The sequence below is a fragment of the Lepisosteus platostomus genome, chromosome 6 (genome assembly GCF_059453375.1).
Source record: "Lepisosteus platostomus isolate fLepPlt1 chromosome 6, fLepPlt1.hap1, whole genome shotgun sequence".
Classification (NCBI taxonomy): Eukaryota; Metazoa; Chordata; class Actinopteri; order Semionotiformes; family Lepisosteidae; genus Lepisosteus; species Lepisosteus platostomus.
This window is the reverse complement of record NC_142616.1, coordinates 29,143,614-29,162,585: the sequence shown is the minus strand read 5'-3', so window position 1 is coordinate 29,162,585 and position 18,972 is coordinate 29,143,614. Positions and strand designations below refer to the sequence as shown.

Here is an 18,972-nt window from a genome sequence, read left to right as displayed (position 1 = left end):
ACACAGAGACCTGAAGCACTGAAACAGCCTGTTTTATTACAATTTGCAATAACCAAAATATCATTATCAACAAGCACTGCTAAACTACTAAGGGTTACACTTACCATATATGCTGGATGGTTGTGTTGCAAAAAACCACGACATTGTAAATGAAAATGAAATTGGAGATATTATCTGTATGCTTGTAAGATCCAATCTTCAAGTCTTCAAGAGCATTTTAAGCTCACTTTAAATTTGCTCAGTTAAGTGAGAAGTTTGATGGACCAAAAAATAACACGGTGGGCTGAATTCACAATGCAATTCTACATTCCCCGGGAGGACGAATTTGCCAAAAAGAAAAATCTGCCTTTACTTAAATGTCTTGGACTGTCACAAGTTTCTCTTTCTCTGGCCGAGTCAGTAGATTATTTGTGCTCTAATACACCAGCGCTGCCCTTGAAGTGTCATGTACGCCGTCCAGCACCAGTGTCTCCCCTAGCAGCCGGCACCTTTAAAACACCAACTCCAACCGCTCTGGTGTTTTGGGGACCATTGTTAATGATGCTACGTCAGAGATCTGGACTCCCCCATTCTTGTCAAACCAGATCCAGTCATTGTTCTTGGCCTGCCTAAATCATCACGATTATAAGACTTGACTGGCTTAATCAAACCACAGGCCAAGTTTGAAACGGCTGCAGATGTATAGAACTCTTCTGCCTTGGTGCAGAATCCTGCCCTAAACTCTCACGATGTGATTGAACAGTGCTGCTGACCTGGCACACTGCCTGCAGGGACGGCTCTCTTCATTCTTTGTCATTCTGGTACAGGACACACAACCATGTGTCAATGTACAGTAAGTCAGAAAACACTGTTATACACTACGTTTGCACTCAAAACTTTTAATTACAATTATTCCTATTACGGTACCACAATAACATGAAATTACACTTAATGTACTCTGTACAGTTTTCTAATAATAACACTTTACTCTTGTAGAGTAATTATTTACCATTTAAACTACTGTAGGCACCACACATGGAAAAGAAAACAAGCATGCAAGGCCATGAGATTCAGACTGATTCCACACACTACTTTATATATTAAGTTACATTTATGGGAATAGGATGTGTATGTAAGTTGGGGCACATCAGTATTTAATATGAAAAAATTCAATTTCTCCCCCATACTTACACATGTATTATCCAATCTTCTTAATTTAAATGAGAAAAAAAAAACAGAAAAAAGCTCAGTTGTTTACAACACACACAATCAATTAAGGCCTCCTTTTTTAACTGACACAAAGCAGGAAGTCTTTGGGAGATCCTGGCATGCAGACTCCTTGTCTGTCTGGTTTGTCTCTGATTACCTGACAGTGCATGGTGGGTCTGTGATGGAGAACTTTTGCCTAGCCTGGCTCTAAAAAAACAGGTGGGCAATATTAATTGTGATGCTCATCTGGGATTGTGCTGCCTCCCCCAGACACTAAAAAATGTCCATCTTAAACTGAAAGACAGAAAGAGAAATGGCAGTGGAAATTGATTTTTTTTTAACTGTGTTGTTGAGCACAGAGGTAGCCGAGTGTTTTGATGCTGGAGGGAACCGAACATCCTGGGCTGTAATCAGGGATGGTGTCCGGCAGCAGGGATGAGCCACAGATAAGGGAGACTCTGTTTCGGCAGGGGGAACAATGGGAGGATGCTGTAGGTCCCTGTCCAAAACAGGACAACGACAACTGAAGGGTCAAGGTGAAGGAGAGATTCTGGGGCGGTCAGCCCCTCAGCCTAGCCCGAGCTTTCCTGTCCTGTGGGAATTAAAACCCACCCCCCTTTCTCTGGGGGACCCAGATTGCACAACCCCATCTGAGAGACAGACCCCCCAAGACCACCCCTGAAAAACCACTGACCACTCAAGGCTGAGAGACGCCCTGAACTAAGAGGAAGATCTACAGGAACCCCCATTCGAAAGACAACAAAGCAAGCGCTGCACACTGAGAGACCGAGACCGTTCAGGAGACACAGCATGCTGTTTCTGGTCCTCTCTATGCTGTTACAGGAGCTGCCTGGCACCTCATCCTTTGGTGAGTCCTTCCTCACATGAGCACTACCGCAGCAGCTGGAGAGAGAGAGAGGAATGGGAGAAAACTGCAGGAGAGAAGGGCAGTTGGAGGTTAAAATTCGAGGAGAAGGAGTGATGGGTGGTGTGTGCATACATCTTTACTTCTATAATATTGGGAATTTAGAAACTTAAGGTTCCTTATCAAAGATTCTTTATGAGAGCTTTATTAGGTTTTCGAACTAAGTGGTTTATAACCGCAGTAAATGCTACACCCTTTTTTAAATGTTCTGTGGGATATCTCGGGATAAAAAGAGTTATATGCCCTGAATTTGTCTTTTGGTGTAAAAAAAGGAAGAAGAGCTGATATATTGTAGGGATGTTTTCTTTCATCCTGGCAAGCCCTGCTTTGCCAGGAAGGGCTCTTGCTCCTCTGTGACCCTGAATTAGACGAAGCTGTTAGAAGGTGAACAGATTGTTTTCATTTTTCTACACTAATATTTACAAGCAGGACTCCTGACAGATCTCTCTGCTCCTATGCTGCAAGTACCCATGTTGAATATACTGATGTTATTCGGTTTTTAAATGATTGTTTCATACAAGATGCACATATATTGTTCTATCAGATACATGGAATTATCTATTTTATACATTTTGTATGTGTGCTGAGTGAAATGCAAGAGTAATGTGTCAGCTGCAATGACTCCAAAATTGAAAGAAAAAACAATTGTGAAAGGAATAAAGCAGTTCTTTTTCATTCACATTAAGGAGAAGTATGCAGAATGCACTTTGATTGGAACCAATTCATTTTTTTTTAGTTGCACACAATGCACATTTATCTCTTTGGGAGATGAACTCTAATGGCAGGTCTTTCAAGTTAAAGAAATATTATATAGTAAATGTGTCACATGCAGGTAATCATACGTATTGCTCATCACAATGAAGCTTCAGAGAATAATTGCATTTTGAAATTATGCATTTAACAGACTACCTAATTAAATACCACAAGAAAATGGTATTTAATAATAGATTATTATAGATAAGAGCTGTGTCTCCTCTCATGTAAACAGCAGAGTACCTCTGAATTGTGCAGGGATATTTATTTTTCTACTCTTGGTGTTCTCTGTCCACAACAGGGTACTCCTGGGACTGAACTCCCTATTGCTAAACACAACACAGGTCTAAACTGGAACCATTAGCCCCTGCAATCTTTATTCAGAAAGCACACCTGTATGTCTCATAACCCATGAAACACAAAGTGACCAGCAGCCAGCTGTTTTCTGAGGACCTGTTATATGATGCCCCTGATCTACCTGCTGGTGAAAAATCACTCATCACTTAGATGAGCTGTAATATGCTGTACTAACCCTGTACCATAATTTTCTCTGCACAGACCCCATAGTGTACTTCTAAAAAATGTATCATAGTTTAACTTGTAAAGAACCATAAAACTTTACCAATGTTTATAATTGTAAGTGTACTATGAGACAATCAGAATGCAACAAATGCTTTTGGTTCCGGAATTCATTTGTTGTGTTTTTAAAGCCTTTCAGTATATACTCCAGACATTTTTACTCTGTTGCTATCATTATGTTCTCATGGTATTTCCTGAGGTATTTTGTCCTCAGCGCTTGCCAGATCCATGTGAGAAACAGTAAATACAGCAGAAGGTCACATTACCAGCTATATATATTTTGGAGAGCAGACAGTCATACCACAGTTCAGAGGGTACAGATCAAGAGAAATATGAGGCTGTTTTGAAAAGCTCTGAGCATGATCAAGGGGGAAAGAGCAGAGAGTGCTGTAGGGGCAGGCGTGCTGTGTACATCACAGCACATCACAGTTCTTTAGAGGACAGGTAACATACAATTGAATATCAGACGAGGGGTACTGGAAGTGCTGTTGTGGGCTCATTTCCGCAGCAGTGTTGAAACCTCTGCCCCCTCCTGACCAGCCCTGGACCCTTGCTCCGCCTACATCAGCCTGAACGAGCCCTGGAGGAACACTGAGCACCATGTCAACAGCTCAGCCGGAGTCCCCCTGTGTGACAGCCATGTCAACGGCGAGTGGTACCGCTTCACTGGCATGGCGGGGGATGCCATGCCTACTTTCTGCATTGAGGAGAACCACTGTGGCACACACGCGCCCATCTGGCTGAACGGCAGCCACCCGCGGCCCGAGGACGGCGTGGTGCAGCGGCAGGCGTGCGCCAGCTTCAACGGGGACTGCTGCATGTGGAACGTCAGCGTGGGGGTGAAAGCCTGCGCCAGCGGTTACTACGTCTACCGCCTGCCACGGCCCTCCGTCTGCTTCCACGTCTACTGCGGCCGTGAGTCTCATCTGATTGTGTGTCTCTCCTGCAGCTGTGAGAGTCTGGTTCCCTGATTGTCCGCCCAGTCCGCGAATCTCTCTGGCCCTCTATTTGTAGTGCCGCCATGGGCCTGTCCTTCTGTCTGCCTGCCTTTACTGTAGTGATGGCTCTGTCTGACTGTACTGTAGCTATGAGAGGCTTTCAGTTGTGTACTGTGAAGCTGTTTATGTCAGTTTGCTGTGCTGTCTGTCAGATTTCTATGACATCTGTGACGAGTCGGACTGCAACGGCACCTGCCTGGACCCCGGAGAGTGCCAGTGCGCCACAGGGACAGTGCTGGGGCCAGATGGACAGACTTGTCTTGGTAAGGGTGAAGGATAGGGGGGTGGGTGGAGGGTTTGGGCTTTTGAGATGCAGGGAATGAGAGGGTTGTTGGATGAAGAGGAGGTAGAGAGAGGGAACACTGGGACAGAGAAAGCAATGGGGCAATATTGGGACTGAAGAGAGTGAAGGACTCAGGGGGAGACAGGGTTATTTTACTAGGATAACCTTGGCCTAGGAAAGAGACAAGGTATGTGTAGACAGAAGAGAAAAAGGAGAGGAAACAGTGTAAGAAGCAGGTAGTAAAGAGGAGGTTTAGCAGGATGAATATAGACTGCACACCATCTTCCTCCCATTCAGTTCCATCTTCCTGTTGTCACCCTCTCCCCTGCGCTGCAGATGTGAACGAGTGTGAGCAGGACAATGGAGGTTGTGCTGAGGTGTGCGTGAACATGAAGGGCTCGCACCGCTGCGAGTGTGGAGTTGGCAGGGTGCTGGGCGCTGATGGCAGGACCTGCCAGGGTAAGAGCTTTACATCATACTGTCATTGAATCATGCATTACATCACCAAATAAGAGCTCAACTCTTCTGGAGAGACATAGAAAGATCTTGATTATCTCAAAGACCCCTCTTTAATTCATGAGAAAGAAACACAAACATTTGTTCTCACAATGTTTAGTATTCAGAGAATCTCTCACCCAGATTTCTCTGCACTGAAATGACTGATTATTTAATTTCTGTTGTTTATTAAGCTTGCATTCTCAGACTAAGTTTGTTCTCTTCTCCTTTTTTGTCTCCTTGCCTGCTCTGCCTCTTTCTTTCTCCTCCCTCACTCCTGTTACTTCCTAAATTTTTCCTCCACACCCTCTCCACACCTCTCTTTGGCAGGGATTGAGGGGTGCCACAACAACAATGGGGGCTGTAGTCACGGGTGTTCGATGCTGCAGGACACCTACCACTGTCACTGTCCTCGCGGTTTGGTGCTGGCTGAGGACAGGTACACCTGCCAGGGTAAGCCTTACGTGGGAGAAGGGAGAGAAAGAGAGGCAGGGTGTAGAGAGCAAGGCTGAGAGGGCAAGAGCATGATATGGGGCGTCTCCTGTCTTGTACCTGTTGCTTGCCAGGATAAGTTTTGGCTCTCTGTTGGCGCTGTGATCCTAAATTGGATGAACTGGTTAGAAGATGGATGCATGGATCCTTGTATGAACCACGGTGTTTCTCCTTCCTTTTCCTATGAGTATGAACCCAATTATTTCACTCTCTCTGGGCAGTTTGCTTCAGAGTTTCACTTAGCATTGTGCATATACTGTAAACCTCTGTCCCCCTCTCTCTTTCTGGGTGCGGGCAGTGCCAGTGCAGTGCCGTTCAAGTTCAATTGAGGTGTCAGTGCCCAGGGAGCTGGTGGGCGGGCTGGAGCTCTTCCTGTCCAACTCTTCCTGCCGCGGAGTCTCCAATGGCACTCACGTCAACCTCAACTTCAGCCTGAAGACCTGCGGCACTGTGGTGGAGGTGAGTCAGTGGCACAGGGCACCAGTAGCTTGTGCCACAAGGCTCTGAGATGATATAAGGTATGAAGGGAAACGGGGCACCAGTTTCCAAGGATCGCTGACTCTGTGCTTGGTCAGGACTTGCCTTCACTTGGGGTTTTTCACCCTTTTGGTATTGTTACAAGCTAGGGGGTGTGTTGTTTGCCATTTACATCTTGAAAGTCCTTATTTCAGAAAACCTGTAAACACTGGTATTGTCTGAGGTGTTCGCCTAGTTGCATGTGACCTAAGAGTCAGGTGAACATACAGTAGTTGATAAAAGGGGATTTGCACTGGTTGCTTAACTTCATGGTGAATCATTAGAGCCATTTTTTCTTGGATATTTTTTTTCTGGTCTGAAGAGCACATAGGCTCTGAAACACATAGACTTTTGTATATGTCTGAGAGTTTAACAGGTGTATGTTGTATATTGTTTTGTGTATAAAATAAATAACTGTAGTTATTCTATGTTAATGTATATAAATATTTGTCTTGTCAAAGTTCTGTCTCTTATTTATTAGTCTTTCACTAGAGCTGTGCTATTAATCGTTCATATGCCATTTCTACCAGGCCTAACAAATTCTTCCTACTGCTTTACTATACTTGTAACAATATCAAGGTCTCTCTTGTCCCCTGTCCCTCAGGTGGTGAATGACAAGATCGTGAGCACCAACCTGGTAACCGGTTTACCACGGCAAAGCCCCGGGAGCAGTGGTGACGTCATTGTGCGCACCAGCAAGCTCCTGATCCCAGTGACCTGTGAGTTCCCGCGCCAGTATGAGGTCTCCGACGGCTACCTGCCCAACACGCGCAACTCAGCTCTGGAGATTGCTGGTAGAAGCCAAGGAATGTTCCCCTTCAGCCTGGAGCTCTTCAAGAACTCCGAGTTCTCCGAGCCCTACCGCGGTTCCCTGCCAACCCTGAAGCTGCGGGACACTCTGTTTTTCGGTGTGGAGCCGGCGGAGCGAGTGGACGGGCTGGCCGCACTAGTGGAAAGTTGTTTTGCCACACCCAGTTCCAAGGCAGACCAGGCACTCAAATACTACCTAATCAAGGACGGGTGTGTGATCCTCTTTCACTCATAATAGATTTTTTTTCATAGATATTTCTAATATGTCTGTTAGTTGATTTTTCTTTGCACCGGTGGCAGGTGATATAAAAAAATGAAGCTTTGCCTTTTACCTTGCTTGTATTTCACAGTTCCCGAATATCCCTAATCTTGGACTACCTGATGTTAGTTTAGCTGAGTCCAGGTCACTGGTTAACTGGGGGACTGTCAAACTATTCCCTTAAGTATTAAAGATAACACAACTTGACATAATTTTCAAGGTGTGAAACTGCTTTATTCTACACCCTCGATCTCAAAGAACACTTAGGAATGTTTCATTTGAGGTGATTCATGAATCCAGATGCAGGCAGTCAAATAATACTGGAACAAGGACATCAACAGCCTGACAGTCAATGTTTCCCAATTGACTGATTTTATTTCTATTTTTTATTCTCTTACATGCCCATCTGGTAGTGCATCTGCTTAATTTATTTTTCATTATCATATTTGTTACCCATAAAATATTTTTTTGTTTTTATTCAGGCTTCCCATGTTACTTTTATAAACACATATTGTTTTAAACCATTGTAATATAATAGCCTAGTGATGTGTTATAGAAAGTAAGATGAAAACCATAGGAAAGCGAGGTTAATTATTGTAAAACATTGTAAACATATGAGGTTATCAAGCAAATATACCACAATTAAGATTTCTCTCCTCCCCCCGCCACTCATCTCTCTCCAGGTGTATCTCAGATGAGACTGTGAAGCAGTACTCCTCTAAAGACCAGTTGTCCAAACATTACCAAGTGCCTGTCTTTAAATTCGTGGGCAAAGACAACAAGGTAAGTGTGAGGGGGACAGACAGAAATACAAGTGCAGAGACGCATGGACAGACAGGTGCACAATGTTTGAAAATGAAGGTTGAGGAGCTGCACTCAGTGAAAGTGTGTTGCTATCTGCTGACACAGTGAGTGGAGTTGATGTGTTACATGTGTTCCTCCATTTCAGGAGGTTTTCCTGCACTGCCACGTGCTGGTGTGCGGGGAGGGAGATGGGGCATCCCGCTGCTCTCAGGGTTGTCGGAGGCGAATGCGTCGTCATGCCTGGCACGAGCCCGACGGCGGACATCTTGACCAGCGCCTGCTGACCGGCGGGCCAATCATTATCCTTCCTGATGACTGACATCGCTGCAGCACATCCAATCCCCACCCTCCACCAACTCAGACATTTACACACACACAGAGCCCACCCCACCCCCACACAAAGCAGGGTCATCTGATGATGTCAAAACAGCTAAATGCTGTTGCTTTAAAAAAATAGTGAAAGGTATTCCCTGAAAGGTAAGGTGTCAGGTAAACCTCTTATCAGACTACAAATGCTTCCAGAATATAGTCTACATCTACATCTATCTTAGATTAAAAGTACTTAAATGCTTATATGTTTTATTGAACGATGGGGTTTTTATCTGCAGATGTCAATTACATGCTAACTATAACTTGATGATAATAGAATAAAACTATATTATGTTCTACAGATGTGCATTTCTATTCTTTTTGAATAAATATGTTCAATAAGATGGCAGATTAAGATTCATACAGCAAATGTGCATAAAAATGAGATTTTCAGTCTATAACAGCCAAGCTGGAAGTGGTTGTACCCAGGGAGTTCTAATGCTAATAGTTGTTTTCAATGTTGCCCTGGTGGAATTAGTAGTAACATTGATGTTTTTTTTTATTTGCAATGTTAGCATTTGAAATGTGCTCTATGTATATACTAACCGCTGGAATACATAATGCTCTTTACAAATTGTGCTGAATTATTTGTAGCTTCTCTAGCTGTCAGAGCTGCCAAGCTCCTCTGCAGAATCCTTGTAACTTTTATCCATCTGGTCTGTCCATTATAAAAAAAAATGCAACAAAGCTTTTCTAAAATGTCCAAAAAGCCTATTTGAAAGTCTATTTTTATTCCAGAAAAAAATAAGCTTAGCAGTTTGTTGAACATTTTTATCAAGAGCATTTTTTCACTTTGATTTGGCCAGAAGAGATTTCCATGTCGAGTCCAAGAGCACAGAGGCAATATTGTGCAGAGCCACTGACACTTAAAATACATTTTTAGCCTGAGCAATTTAGAAAAGACAAAGGGGTGAACAATTCACTAACAGCTTCTGGTTCAGAGTAACTAACAGCAGGACATTCCTGACCTGAAAGACCAGTCTGGTGTAACACCACAGACAAAGGCCAGGGATTGATCTGGTATACTTCCGGTAACACACCTAGATCAACCACTGCACCACTCGGCCTCCACTATCACTCATACTCAGGAATCAGCTGCAGGGATGGAGAAACACTGTTTCAGGTGTGTTTAATGAGCCCCCTCTCAGTTGTCAGGAACCCATTGTGCCAACAGCTATTTCAGGAAAGTCATGACCATGAACATGTCTTCAAATCTATGTACACCCAGCAATATGAACGTATTTTATTTAAAATCTCATCTTGTATCAAAATAGATTTTTTACTTTTTGTTTGATCAAGCAAATATGTATTGCAGTGTTGTTATGTAAATTCTATATTGTATTTTTAACATTTGTCCGCATAGCAGTATTATTACCAACTAGGATGAAATGTTATCTAATTGTCTTTAATGATATGAGTATCTGTATCTGCAGTACTGTATAAGGTATGTGAAAGACATACCAGAATGAAATGCACAGTGTTTTGTAACTGTTCAATAAAGTCGCACCTGTGTCTAAGCTCTCTCCATGTGATCAGCGCTCTAATCAGAGATCCCAGGACTCTCTGGACACCGTTTTCCAAAGATTTCTGTTTAAAGAATTAAACACACTACAGAAAAGATCAAGCCAGTACCCTGGGATCTGTCAGAATTCATCTTATGGATGTGATACAATCTCGTAAAGACAGCTCAAAGCCCTTTTCCTTTCTAGTAAAAAAAAATTGCTTCACCTTTTCTAGGTCTAGATAAATCCCTAGCAAATTGTCTGAAATATGTGCAGAAAGCTGCTATTCGCCTCACGTCTCGCTCCCGTTCCTACTCTTGCTAGATTAATTTTTTCTGCTTGCTTTCAGGGTATTTTGCTCTAAAAGCAAAACCTTAGAAAAACTCTCTTAATGTTTCGGAACACAGAGCAGGATGAGTCACGCAAGGGCTTGTTCACAGTATTTACTTATATTTACGCTATGCAGTTCTCGTTGTAATTACTGTTATCCATCAATCCGATTGGTAAAGATTTGCTGTTGTGCTCTGTGTAGCGTGGCTATCGAGTACAGTCTCCAGTTTCCACCAGCATTACACCACGAGCTGTGCAGCAAAATGTGCTGTACATTTCTGAGTCCAGAGACAGCTGCTTCCTTATTACTGTCACATTTTATTTAAAAAATTAATCACAAAACCAGACGCACTTCACGGTGCTGCCGTTTTAGAACAGAATTAAAAACACTTGCTAGCAGAAAATAAGAAAAAAAACAACAACCCTTTAATAACTTAAATACAACCTACCACACTGGATCACAAATAGCAATACGAATAACAATACTATACCCAGGCACTTGTTCTGTGTGCTGGTCTGAGCCGTGGCAGCGGTGCCTGAGCCACTGGGCCATGTGCCCATCTGGGGGAAGGGGAGAGAATGAGGTAAACTGGCAGCAGACTCATGCAGTCTGAGCTCCAACCTTCATTCCAGTCCCAGATGGCCCTTTATTGCTCTCTTATGAACAGACTTGCCGATTGATTATTGAATTGCTGTGCTCTGGTCCTTTTTCATATTTCATTCTGTATGTAAGCCGCTGCAGGCTTCACTGCACCGTGAGAGCAGGAGCGAAGAATGGCCACTGAGCCCAGCCAGCTCTGGTTAACTCCTGTTGCTCCTGTCATTGTGCTGCCCTGCTTGGCACTTGACTGGCCTGTGTAGTGTTGAAATGTGCAGTGGGCCTGTCTTGTCTTAAATGTACATGTGGTGGGGTCATTTTGTGCTGGTGTGTGCAGTATAGAATTGTGACAGACTGCAGTGTGTCATATTTGATTATTTTGTTAGATTTTAGTTCTCCTTATTATATAATGTGGGTATATGTTCTTCTGCACTGTGCTGTATTGGATTGTGTTGTGTTGTCTTGCAGTGTACGGTGTTCTGCTGTGTTCTTTTGTCGCTGGTGCTGTCCTACAGTTCATCCTTCTCCTCCTCGTTGCAGATGCAGGCTGCCCTCTGACTGTTCATAAAGGGCTTGCAGCCCAGAGTCCACACAGTGTTGAAAAGGGTGTCTGCTACAGTCTCACAAGCTGAGAAAGAGAGACGGAGATAGTTAATGGATACTTCTTGAGACAAAGAGACGTAGATTACACTACAGAGCAAACACAGACTTTCAGTTTATATTTTTTTCAAATGTAATTATCATAATTTTCTCATAGATTTGTGAATGAGGCCTGTATTCGTATTTATATGTGTAATAAAATGTAATGCAAAGCTCAGTATAATCCTTACATAATAATATAAAAATTAGTGATAATTCTATTAGTAATAAAATGGACACTTCAAAAATTAACAATTATTATGTTTTCCCACAACATTTCTGTAGCCATTGTAATGTTTTAACTGACTAGCTGTCCTAAAGGATGCCATTGAACAGATTCAGCAGTTCAGCTTGTATACTCTACACACAACCTGTTGTCACTGGTCAAAGCAGTTAGGTGAACAGTAAAGTTATAGGCAGCACGACTGACCTTCAACCTTTGACACGAACCCCAGGCTCTTCTTGAGGTCGGAGCAGATGCTGTGCAGACACCAGCGGAACTTCGAGTCGCAGCGGTACTTGTTGGAGCCGCAGGTGTCGTAGCAAAGGTCCAGCTGGTTACAGCACTTTGTCATGGCAGGGATTCCCATGTCCAGCTGCACACAGGGGCACCAGAGGGTTCTGTTATTGTACAGCTCAGACGAACAGGCACGCCAAGCACACATAGGCATGCATCGTACCATGATCTCCTCCTTTGACAGGAATTCCTATTTAATACTGTTATATTTCCAAATGGAATCAAGGTCTCCACTGAACTGAAACTCAGGGTGAAAATAAGAAACCTGGGAAAATTGGCCCTGGTGTGTGCCTGTGCGTGTTTGTGTCTGTGTGTGTCCTCTGATGGACTGGTATCCAGTCCAGGGTGCACCCAGCTTTGTGCCTGTCGCTTGCTGGGATAGGCTCCAGTTCCTTAGATGCCCTCGATTGGAAGAAGTGGTTAGAAAATATATGTCTGGATAGAATTTCTAACACGCAGAGTAAGACAGAACCTGTCCTCTCTTTACAAGAAGTCGTGGTGACTTAAAGAAAAGAATGCAGTGGGTTAAAAGGAGATCCAAACTAAAAAACACACCTTCTTTAAGATCAGACAGCATTCACTACATAAACATCTTTCATTTCCTGGAAAGAAGGCCAGTCTGAGACCGAGACAAACGCTGCACGTTGAATATTTGCACCTATCCCAACAATACTAACAGCCACTGCAAGATTGTCCCAGACTTTGGAGATCTGAAATCCGTTATTCTTTTTATCCCCCATGCTACTGTTCTGCCAAGGCCCGAAGCCAGAATAAATTAGCAAGAACCAAGTTAATGAACTAACTTAGAAGGTTCCACAGCTTCAGTACTTTAATTTGAAAGAATCTGATGACCAGGTGAAATGAATAGTAAATCAAACTACCAGCAGGGGGAATAACAAGCAGTTTACACACACATTCCATTGTACACACACTGCATTGCAGACAGTGGGGCAATACTTGTGTTAGTAGTACGATCAATATTGAGTACAGAAAGAGCACAAGCAGTGTGTTATCAGCAACAAAAACAGTGTTAGTTACATACACTTTCTGGTACCTGCAGGCCCAAGAAGTACGAGCTACAGCCATTGGGCTCAGGAGTCTTGTAGTCAGGCCGAGGAAGAGGAGCCTTTCCTGGAGATTTAAATAACATCAGTGTATCAACTAGTTTTTCAGCAGTGGAGAGAGACATACAGACATTGAACGAGAGCTGTCTCAGGATAGTTGACTTGTTCCGCTCTGTCCTGATGATAGCCACCTCCAGTTCACTGCTATAAACTTTTAGTGTTTATGGCTCTTGATTCAAGCAATTATCCAGCCGGACAGTATCACTGAGCTATTAATCATAAGACAGGTGAAACTATCTCGCTTTCCAGAGCTGAGGAAACAGCACTGTTTCTCATGCTTCTAATTCAAGTTTGCATTCCAATATTTAACTTACACTATGATGACCAAACAATACCGCCCATGGGAAAACCAAGTAAAAGACCCGGTACAAAGTATGGTAAGTTGATAAAATTACCATACAGACTTCGAATCGAACATGTGTTCGGGGGTTCCCTAGTGACCTCACTTACCGAATCGGCAGCGGTACTGGCAGACTCCGTTGCGTCCCCCCAGCAGCTCCAGCATAGAGTCAAAGTAGCCATTGACAGCCTGGAAGCTGTCCCGGATGGTGTCAAGACCCCAGTCGGATGATTCGTCCTCCGTTTGGGTGGCGTTGGGCACCTGGCCGGGTGCAGGGGGGCCCGTCTCTGCCTCCTGGGCACCCGACAGCCTCAGGGAGAGGCAGAGCAGGGGCAGGAGTACGAGTGCTGGACGAAACCACATGGTAGGTGAGGGTAAAGCCCTGAGGAAACCACAGGCTGGAGCTACAGCGGAGACGAAAAAGGCAGCACGGTTCACAGCACAGCCAGAGATACAGCACTGGTCAGCTGCAGAAACTGGTTCCTGAACCGGCGAAGCGGGTTCAGCCGGGGTAGAGCAGGCAGGCAGAAAGTAGCAGAGGAGAGGCAGAGTCCGAGAGAACCTCACGGGCAGCAGCGTGGTCAGAGCTCCAGTCCTAAGTGAGTGTGGGAGAGAGAGTGAGCTGGGAACAGATCACACACGCGCTCTTAGTATCTGAGTCCCTCCGCTTGGACTTCACCCTGCGATTAAGGCAGGGAGACAGCGGGGCAGCCTCCACAATGCAGGGACAAAGGTCAGTACCTATCTCTGACACTGACGGCTCCCTCTCTTGCTTTTTGTGACACAGGTTCTGCTACAGGGTCTCTGCTCTCCACTCCACACGGAACTCTTTTTCACTCTTCAAATTAGTGGTTTCTACTCTTTCTAATCTATTTGTAGTAATGGCCAATAACATTTCTGAAAATGCTTCTTGAGGGCCCTGTCATGTGTTAGCAGTGGACTACCTTTCAGCAACTATGAGCAACTATGTGCTGGTTACTGTTGTTCTGAAATTCAAATTAGTTCATTGGAAAGTTACAAAAAATTTAAATTTATTGAACTATTTTGCAGTTTTGTGAGATTTAACATAGCCTGATCTAAAGGTATCTTTGCATTTTACTGCTGAAAAGAAAGTAAGTGTAGAAGGAAAGTCTGCCCAGTGGTTGTCACTACTGCCTTACAGCTCCAGGGGCTTGGATTAGCTTGAGCTCCTGTCTACAGTATGAGAAGTCCTCTCATTCCCACTGTGTTTTCTGGATGAAAGCTAAGTTTGACTGCTTTAAAATGTCCCTTTCTGGCAGGGTTTTCCCAGGTGTTTCATGCATAGGCCCAGTACTGGCTGTGTAATGATAGATAAATAGAAACAATGAGAAAGATTGGCCTCTTACTTTAGACCACAAATAAGGTGGTAATTGTAATACAAACAAGTTACCTGTGAAAACTTCGAGCACTTATGCAAGGTAACCCCAATAGTTTGTCAATGTAGCGATCTCAGGCCCAGCCACTGCTTACTACTCTGTACATGTTGTGGTATGATTACACATGCACAGCCCATTCTAATCAGCTGTCCTGTATCATTGTGAAGATAAGGGTGTCTTTTGCACAGTGTGTTTTTGGAGCGGAATGACTAATGCTAACCTTTACCCTCCTGTTGTCAGATTTTAGTAAACCGAGCTGAGGCAAGGAACATGTACTGTGTATGTCATGGGGATTGGTGCAGAGAGACAAAGTCCAGTCACAGTGTATGCTGCTGGAAGGAATCAAGAGGACCCCAGGACACAAGCAAGCTGCATGCTGAGCTCACACACTTTACTTCCACATTGACAGGCCTGGGCCAGAGAGCAAAGCCACAGGGCACTTTGAGGCAGGCTGATAACACCCACATCTCTCCATCTATTTATTTCTCTTACTGACCTATCTTTACCATTATTCAGTCAGTGCATCATCTTTGCAAAGAACATCCCCTCATTACAGTACAGTCTGTCCAACTGTTTCTCTTCCAGTCCAATACACTAATGGAACGTATGTGGGACTTATGGTCCGACACAATAACAAAACACTTTACAAACAAAAGCATTTAGACTATATCCAGGTCCTGGAAGGTCATGGAGTCTTCTGGTTTTAATTATTACTTAAGTCTTCATTTACTTATTTGATTTAAGTATTGCTTGCACAAGGCATAATTAATATTATTTCAGGAATTTTTAAAGTTTATAACTAATGAGGGACAAGACAAGAAAGTGTAAAAACAAGTGTAGGCCATTTGACCCATCTAGCTTGTTTGGATATAAATAGAAAAAAAAACAATGACGGGATGTCTGTGAATTAGGCAACAAATTAATAACAGGAAAATAGAATGATGGAAAAATTAAAAGTTAAGTAATGACATACAGTATTAAATACAGTTAAAAACCTGAAATAACAATGACAAGCTGCAGTAATAACTAGACATACTGTCTTCATGAAAGCATCCAGAAAATTAAACTCTTTTATTGGTGGATTTAAAGGCGTTACTGCTGATGAGGCTGTGGTGCGCGTTATCTATAAAAAGCATTGAAACATCTCCACTAGAAGCAATCAGACCAACACTGAAGCTGCAAGTACATTCAAGAAAGCTGCTACTCGTGTTTAAATACATTTTCTTTGAGTAAAAGGCATTTCAGACACTTGTTAAATTTGAAAATATGAACAAAGCTATATAACAGAATAAGCATAAAACCCAACTCAAATATGAATTCTAAAAATTGAAATTAATTTAATGTATTCTTTATATTTTGAAAAAGAGAGTGATTTTTTCCAATCAAGATTGAATGGTTGAAGTTATATTAATACAAGTCTAAGAGCTCGAGATTAAATTTCTATTTTAAACTAATCAAGCAAGGAAGTGACAAAATGAGAATTTCTGTGCTATAAAAAATAATGGTTTCAATTTAATTAAAAAAAGAAAATTATTCTACATCTGGAAAATCCACAAATTTAAAAGTTATTAAATGTGCTCAGCATGAAAAGAGACACAATAGCAGAATTAGTGTTTCTTGCTTCTAAAGATGACGACAAAAGGGTTTGGAGAAAAAGAACACCCTCAATTTGATAAAGAAAGATGACCCTTGGGACCTCTTACATACCTTATTTACTCAATGCACACTATATATGCTATGTACTCGGTGTACCCGCTGTACACTATGTATTCCGTGTGTATACTGTATGTACTATCAATGTACCCTATGTTACTCAGTGTATCATACAGTATGTACCATATCCACTCAATGAACTCAATTTACCCTATGCACCCCACCTATCCTATGTACACAATGAACCCAATGCATCCTACAGTATATTCTTAATGTAATCCATGTACCCAATGTATTTTTTTACCATACAGTATGTACTCAAAGTACCCTATGTATCCTTTGTTCTACAAATATCTATTGTTGAGTGAAATTGTACTCAATGCATCCGATGTACCTTATGTACCCCATGTACCCTATGTACACAATGGTCCCTCTTCACCTCATGTACTCATTGTACCCTATCCCCAATGTACCCTATGGACCTTATGCACTCAATGTTTGCAATGTGCTCAATGTGGGTACATTTATATGTTACATACGGTACAAAGGATACATTGAGTATATAGAGCGCTTAGGGTTCATTGTGTATATAGGCTTCATTGAGTACATAATGAAAAGAGAGAAACAAAAAAAGAACTGTTAAGAGACAGCTAACAGTTATCTCTCTAACAGCAAACTAAGAGAAAAACATGAAAAATGTGATCTAGTTGAAGGATTCCCCCACTTACAAATGCAGAACTGAAAATGCAAAAACAGAGGCCAGAGAAGAGGTGAGTGACTTGCTCTAGTCCGTGTCTCACAAGTCTGAACCATTAACACACCCCTTAATTCTGAATCACATGCATGATATCCACAGGCTGTGATGGAAACTTAAATGAAAAAGGTTTAAAAATAAAACGTCTTCCTGGGTCACCAAGGCAAAGCAACTTTACCACATTGCTAATGTATATAAAGACAAGTGGAATGTTCTTGGTATTTAATAACACTTGATCATATCCTACCACTCGCAGTCAATACAGAAGTAAATAATGGGAACAAAGAAAATCAAAGAAAAAAAGGCCACAAGAAGAAAAAACAAGCTTGTGTTGTCTGATATTAGTATTGACTTCAATACAAAGAAATACACATTCTTCTCGTGTCTTGCTGAGAAATACAAAATTTATTCAATCCCTCATGTACAGGATGAAACTCTACAGGATGAAGCACAGCACAAAATACAACCATAATGAAGAATGATGACAGTTTGTGAGAAGGAGGACAGAAACCTTTACCAGACAGCACCAGACTGTACTCAGAACAGCTGGCCAGAGCAGCACGCTGTGTGCTGTGCCTCTGTGGGAGGGTTAGTGAGCCTCCGGCCAATGCCCTGCAGTTACATCGCACTGCGCAGCGAGGGTCACTTCAGACAAGCCCTGTCGTTTGGTTGGCTACCTCAAGCTTACACAGTCAGAAACCAGCCTATAGAATGCACAGCACAACCACCCGAGCCCAAAACAACACTAACCAAGAACTGGCCACCCAGCTGACGATTCCAACACACGACTGACAGCTGAACCTGCTGAGCTGCCTTTTCAGAGGGGTGTTCACACAGTAGAGCAAGACAAGAACATCCTGCCACATAATGCGTGCTAGTCTTCAACTCCTCCCTTTCTCCAATGGATAACAAAACCCTATACTGCTCAGCTGCAGCTTGGTTAGGAGAGGGGGTATGCAATACTTGGTTTGCGCTCACAGTTATTTCACCAAACTCCCACTTTTCAGAGCAGTGAAGGACAACCACAATATCTGGGACTTAGTTTTCAACCTGGCCTCTCTGTCACTATGAAGCATGTTCCTTGTCCGTTCTCCTCACAAGCAAAAACAATCATGAAAATGCACCTATTCTTTCAAGCTTAGAAAACCCTGGTATTAATGAACGATATTGCAAATTAAATGTCATGTTTACCTAAAATGCAGGCCCTCTACTAGTAAGCTAATCCTCTAAACATTTTGTCCTTTAATAAAGGAAAAATGACAAATCTATGCAACCTGTCTAAAAATCTACAAGTTTGCAGAATTTGAATCCTCTTGACTAAGTGATGAATACGAGCTCAACTTAAATATGACGGGTGTTGCATTATTTAAAACTTAATTTTAACCTTCAAACCAAGCTGAACACAAGAATATAGAAAGAACCTTGTTGAAAGTAGATTTGGCACCAGTACTAGAAAACTCCACCTTCCCATCTACAAGCAAGTTATCAATACAGACTAAATGACCAAGCAAGAACCCGATGCATTGTAATCTTCAAAATTCCAGATTTACTGTACATTACTATAAAAAAAATAACTGAGGGACTGTTTTCATCATTATGTTTTCCTGCTACAGTATGTAAGCTAACTAGGGAAGGAAAAAAAAAACA

At 42.6% G+C, this 18,972-nt stretch overlaps 2 protein-coding genes across 3 annotated transcripts; one reads left to right on the top strand and one right to left on the bottom strand.

Moving 5' to 3' along the window:
• The first annotated feature begins 1,805 nt into the window (after positions 1-1,805).
• On the top strand, positions 1,806-9,988 carry oit3 (oncoprotein induced transcript 3). The gene is made up of 9 exons (XM_088635217.1): positions 1,806-2,056; positions 3,986-4,360; positions 4,596-4,706; positions 5,063-5,185; positions 5,552-5,674; positions 6,012-6,172; positions 6,834-7,249; positions 7,982-8,081; positions 8,248-9,988. Exons 1-9 carry the CDS (start codon positions 1,999-2,001, stop codon positions 8,419-8,421), a joined length of 1,641 nt encoding a protein of 546 aa, XP_088491343.1. The 5' UTR covers positions 1,806-1,998; the 3' UTR covers positions 8,422-9,988.
• Positions 9,989-10,601: 613 nt separating this feature from the next.
• Positions 10,602-14,190, bottom strand: pla2g12b (phospholipase A2, group XIIB). 2 transcript variants are annotated; one of them, XM_088635224.1, is made up of 4 exons: positions 13,632-14,190; positions 13,100-13,188; positions 11,971-12,136; positions 10,602-11,529 (listed from the first exon to the last, which is right to left on the bottom strand). In XM_088635224.1, exons 1-4 carry the CDS (start codon positions 13,882-13,884, stop codon positions 11,411-11,413), a joined length of 627 nt encoding a protein of 208 aa, XP_088491350.1. In that variant the 5' UTR covers positions 13,885-14,190; the 3' UTR covers positions 10,602-11,410. The 2 variants fall into 2 exon arrangements, with proteins under 2 accessions (XP_088491350.1, XP_088491351.1); XM_088635225.1 differs by having other exon boundaries at positions 13,112-13,188; positions 13,632-14,189.
• Positions 14,191-18,972: the final 4,782 nt, after the last annotated feature.

What these genes read in the sequence shown, in the direction of transcription:
- oit3 (XM_088635217.1), top strand. Translation starts at nt 1,999, where the DNA reads ATGCTGTTTCTGGTCCTCTCTATGCTGTTACAGGAGCTGCCTGGCACC. An exon ending in CTTCCACGTCTACTGCGGCC is followed by an intron (nt 4,361 to 4,595) that starts GTGAGTCTCATC and finishes GCTGTCTGTCAG; the next exon opens with ATTTCTATGACATCTGTGAC. An exon ending in TCGTGGGCAAAGACAACAAG is followed by an intron (nt 8,082 to 8,247) that starts GTAAGTGTGAGG and finishes CCTCCATTTCAG; the next exon opens with GAGGTTTTCCTGCACTGCCA.
- pla2g12b (XM_088635224.1), bottom strand. Translation starts at nt 13,884, where the DNA reads ATGTGGTTTCGTCCAGCACTCGTACTCCTGCCCCTGCTCTGCCTCTCC. An exon ending in CCAGTACCGCTGCCGATTCG is followed by an intron (nt 13,189 to 13,631) that starts GTAAGTGAGGTC and finishes TTAAATCTCCAG; the next exon opens with GAAAGGCTCCTCTTCCTCGG. An exon ending in GTTCGTGTCAAAGGTTGAAG is followed by an intron (nt 11,530 to 11,970) that starts GTCAGTCGTGCT and finishes TCTCTTTCTCAG; the next exon opens with CTTGTGAGACTGTAGCAGAC.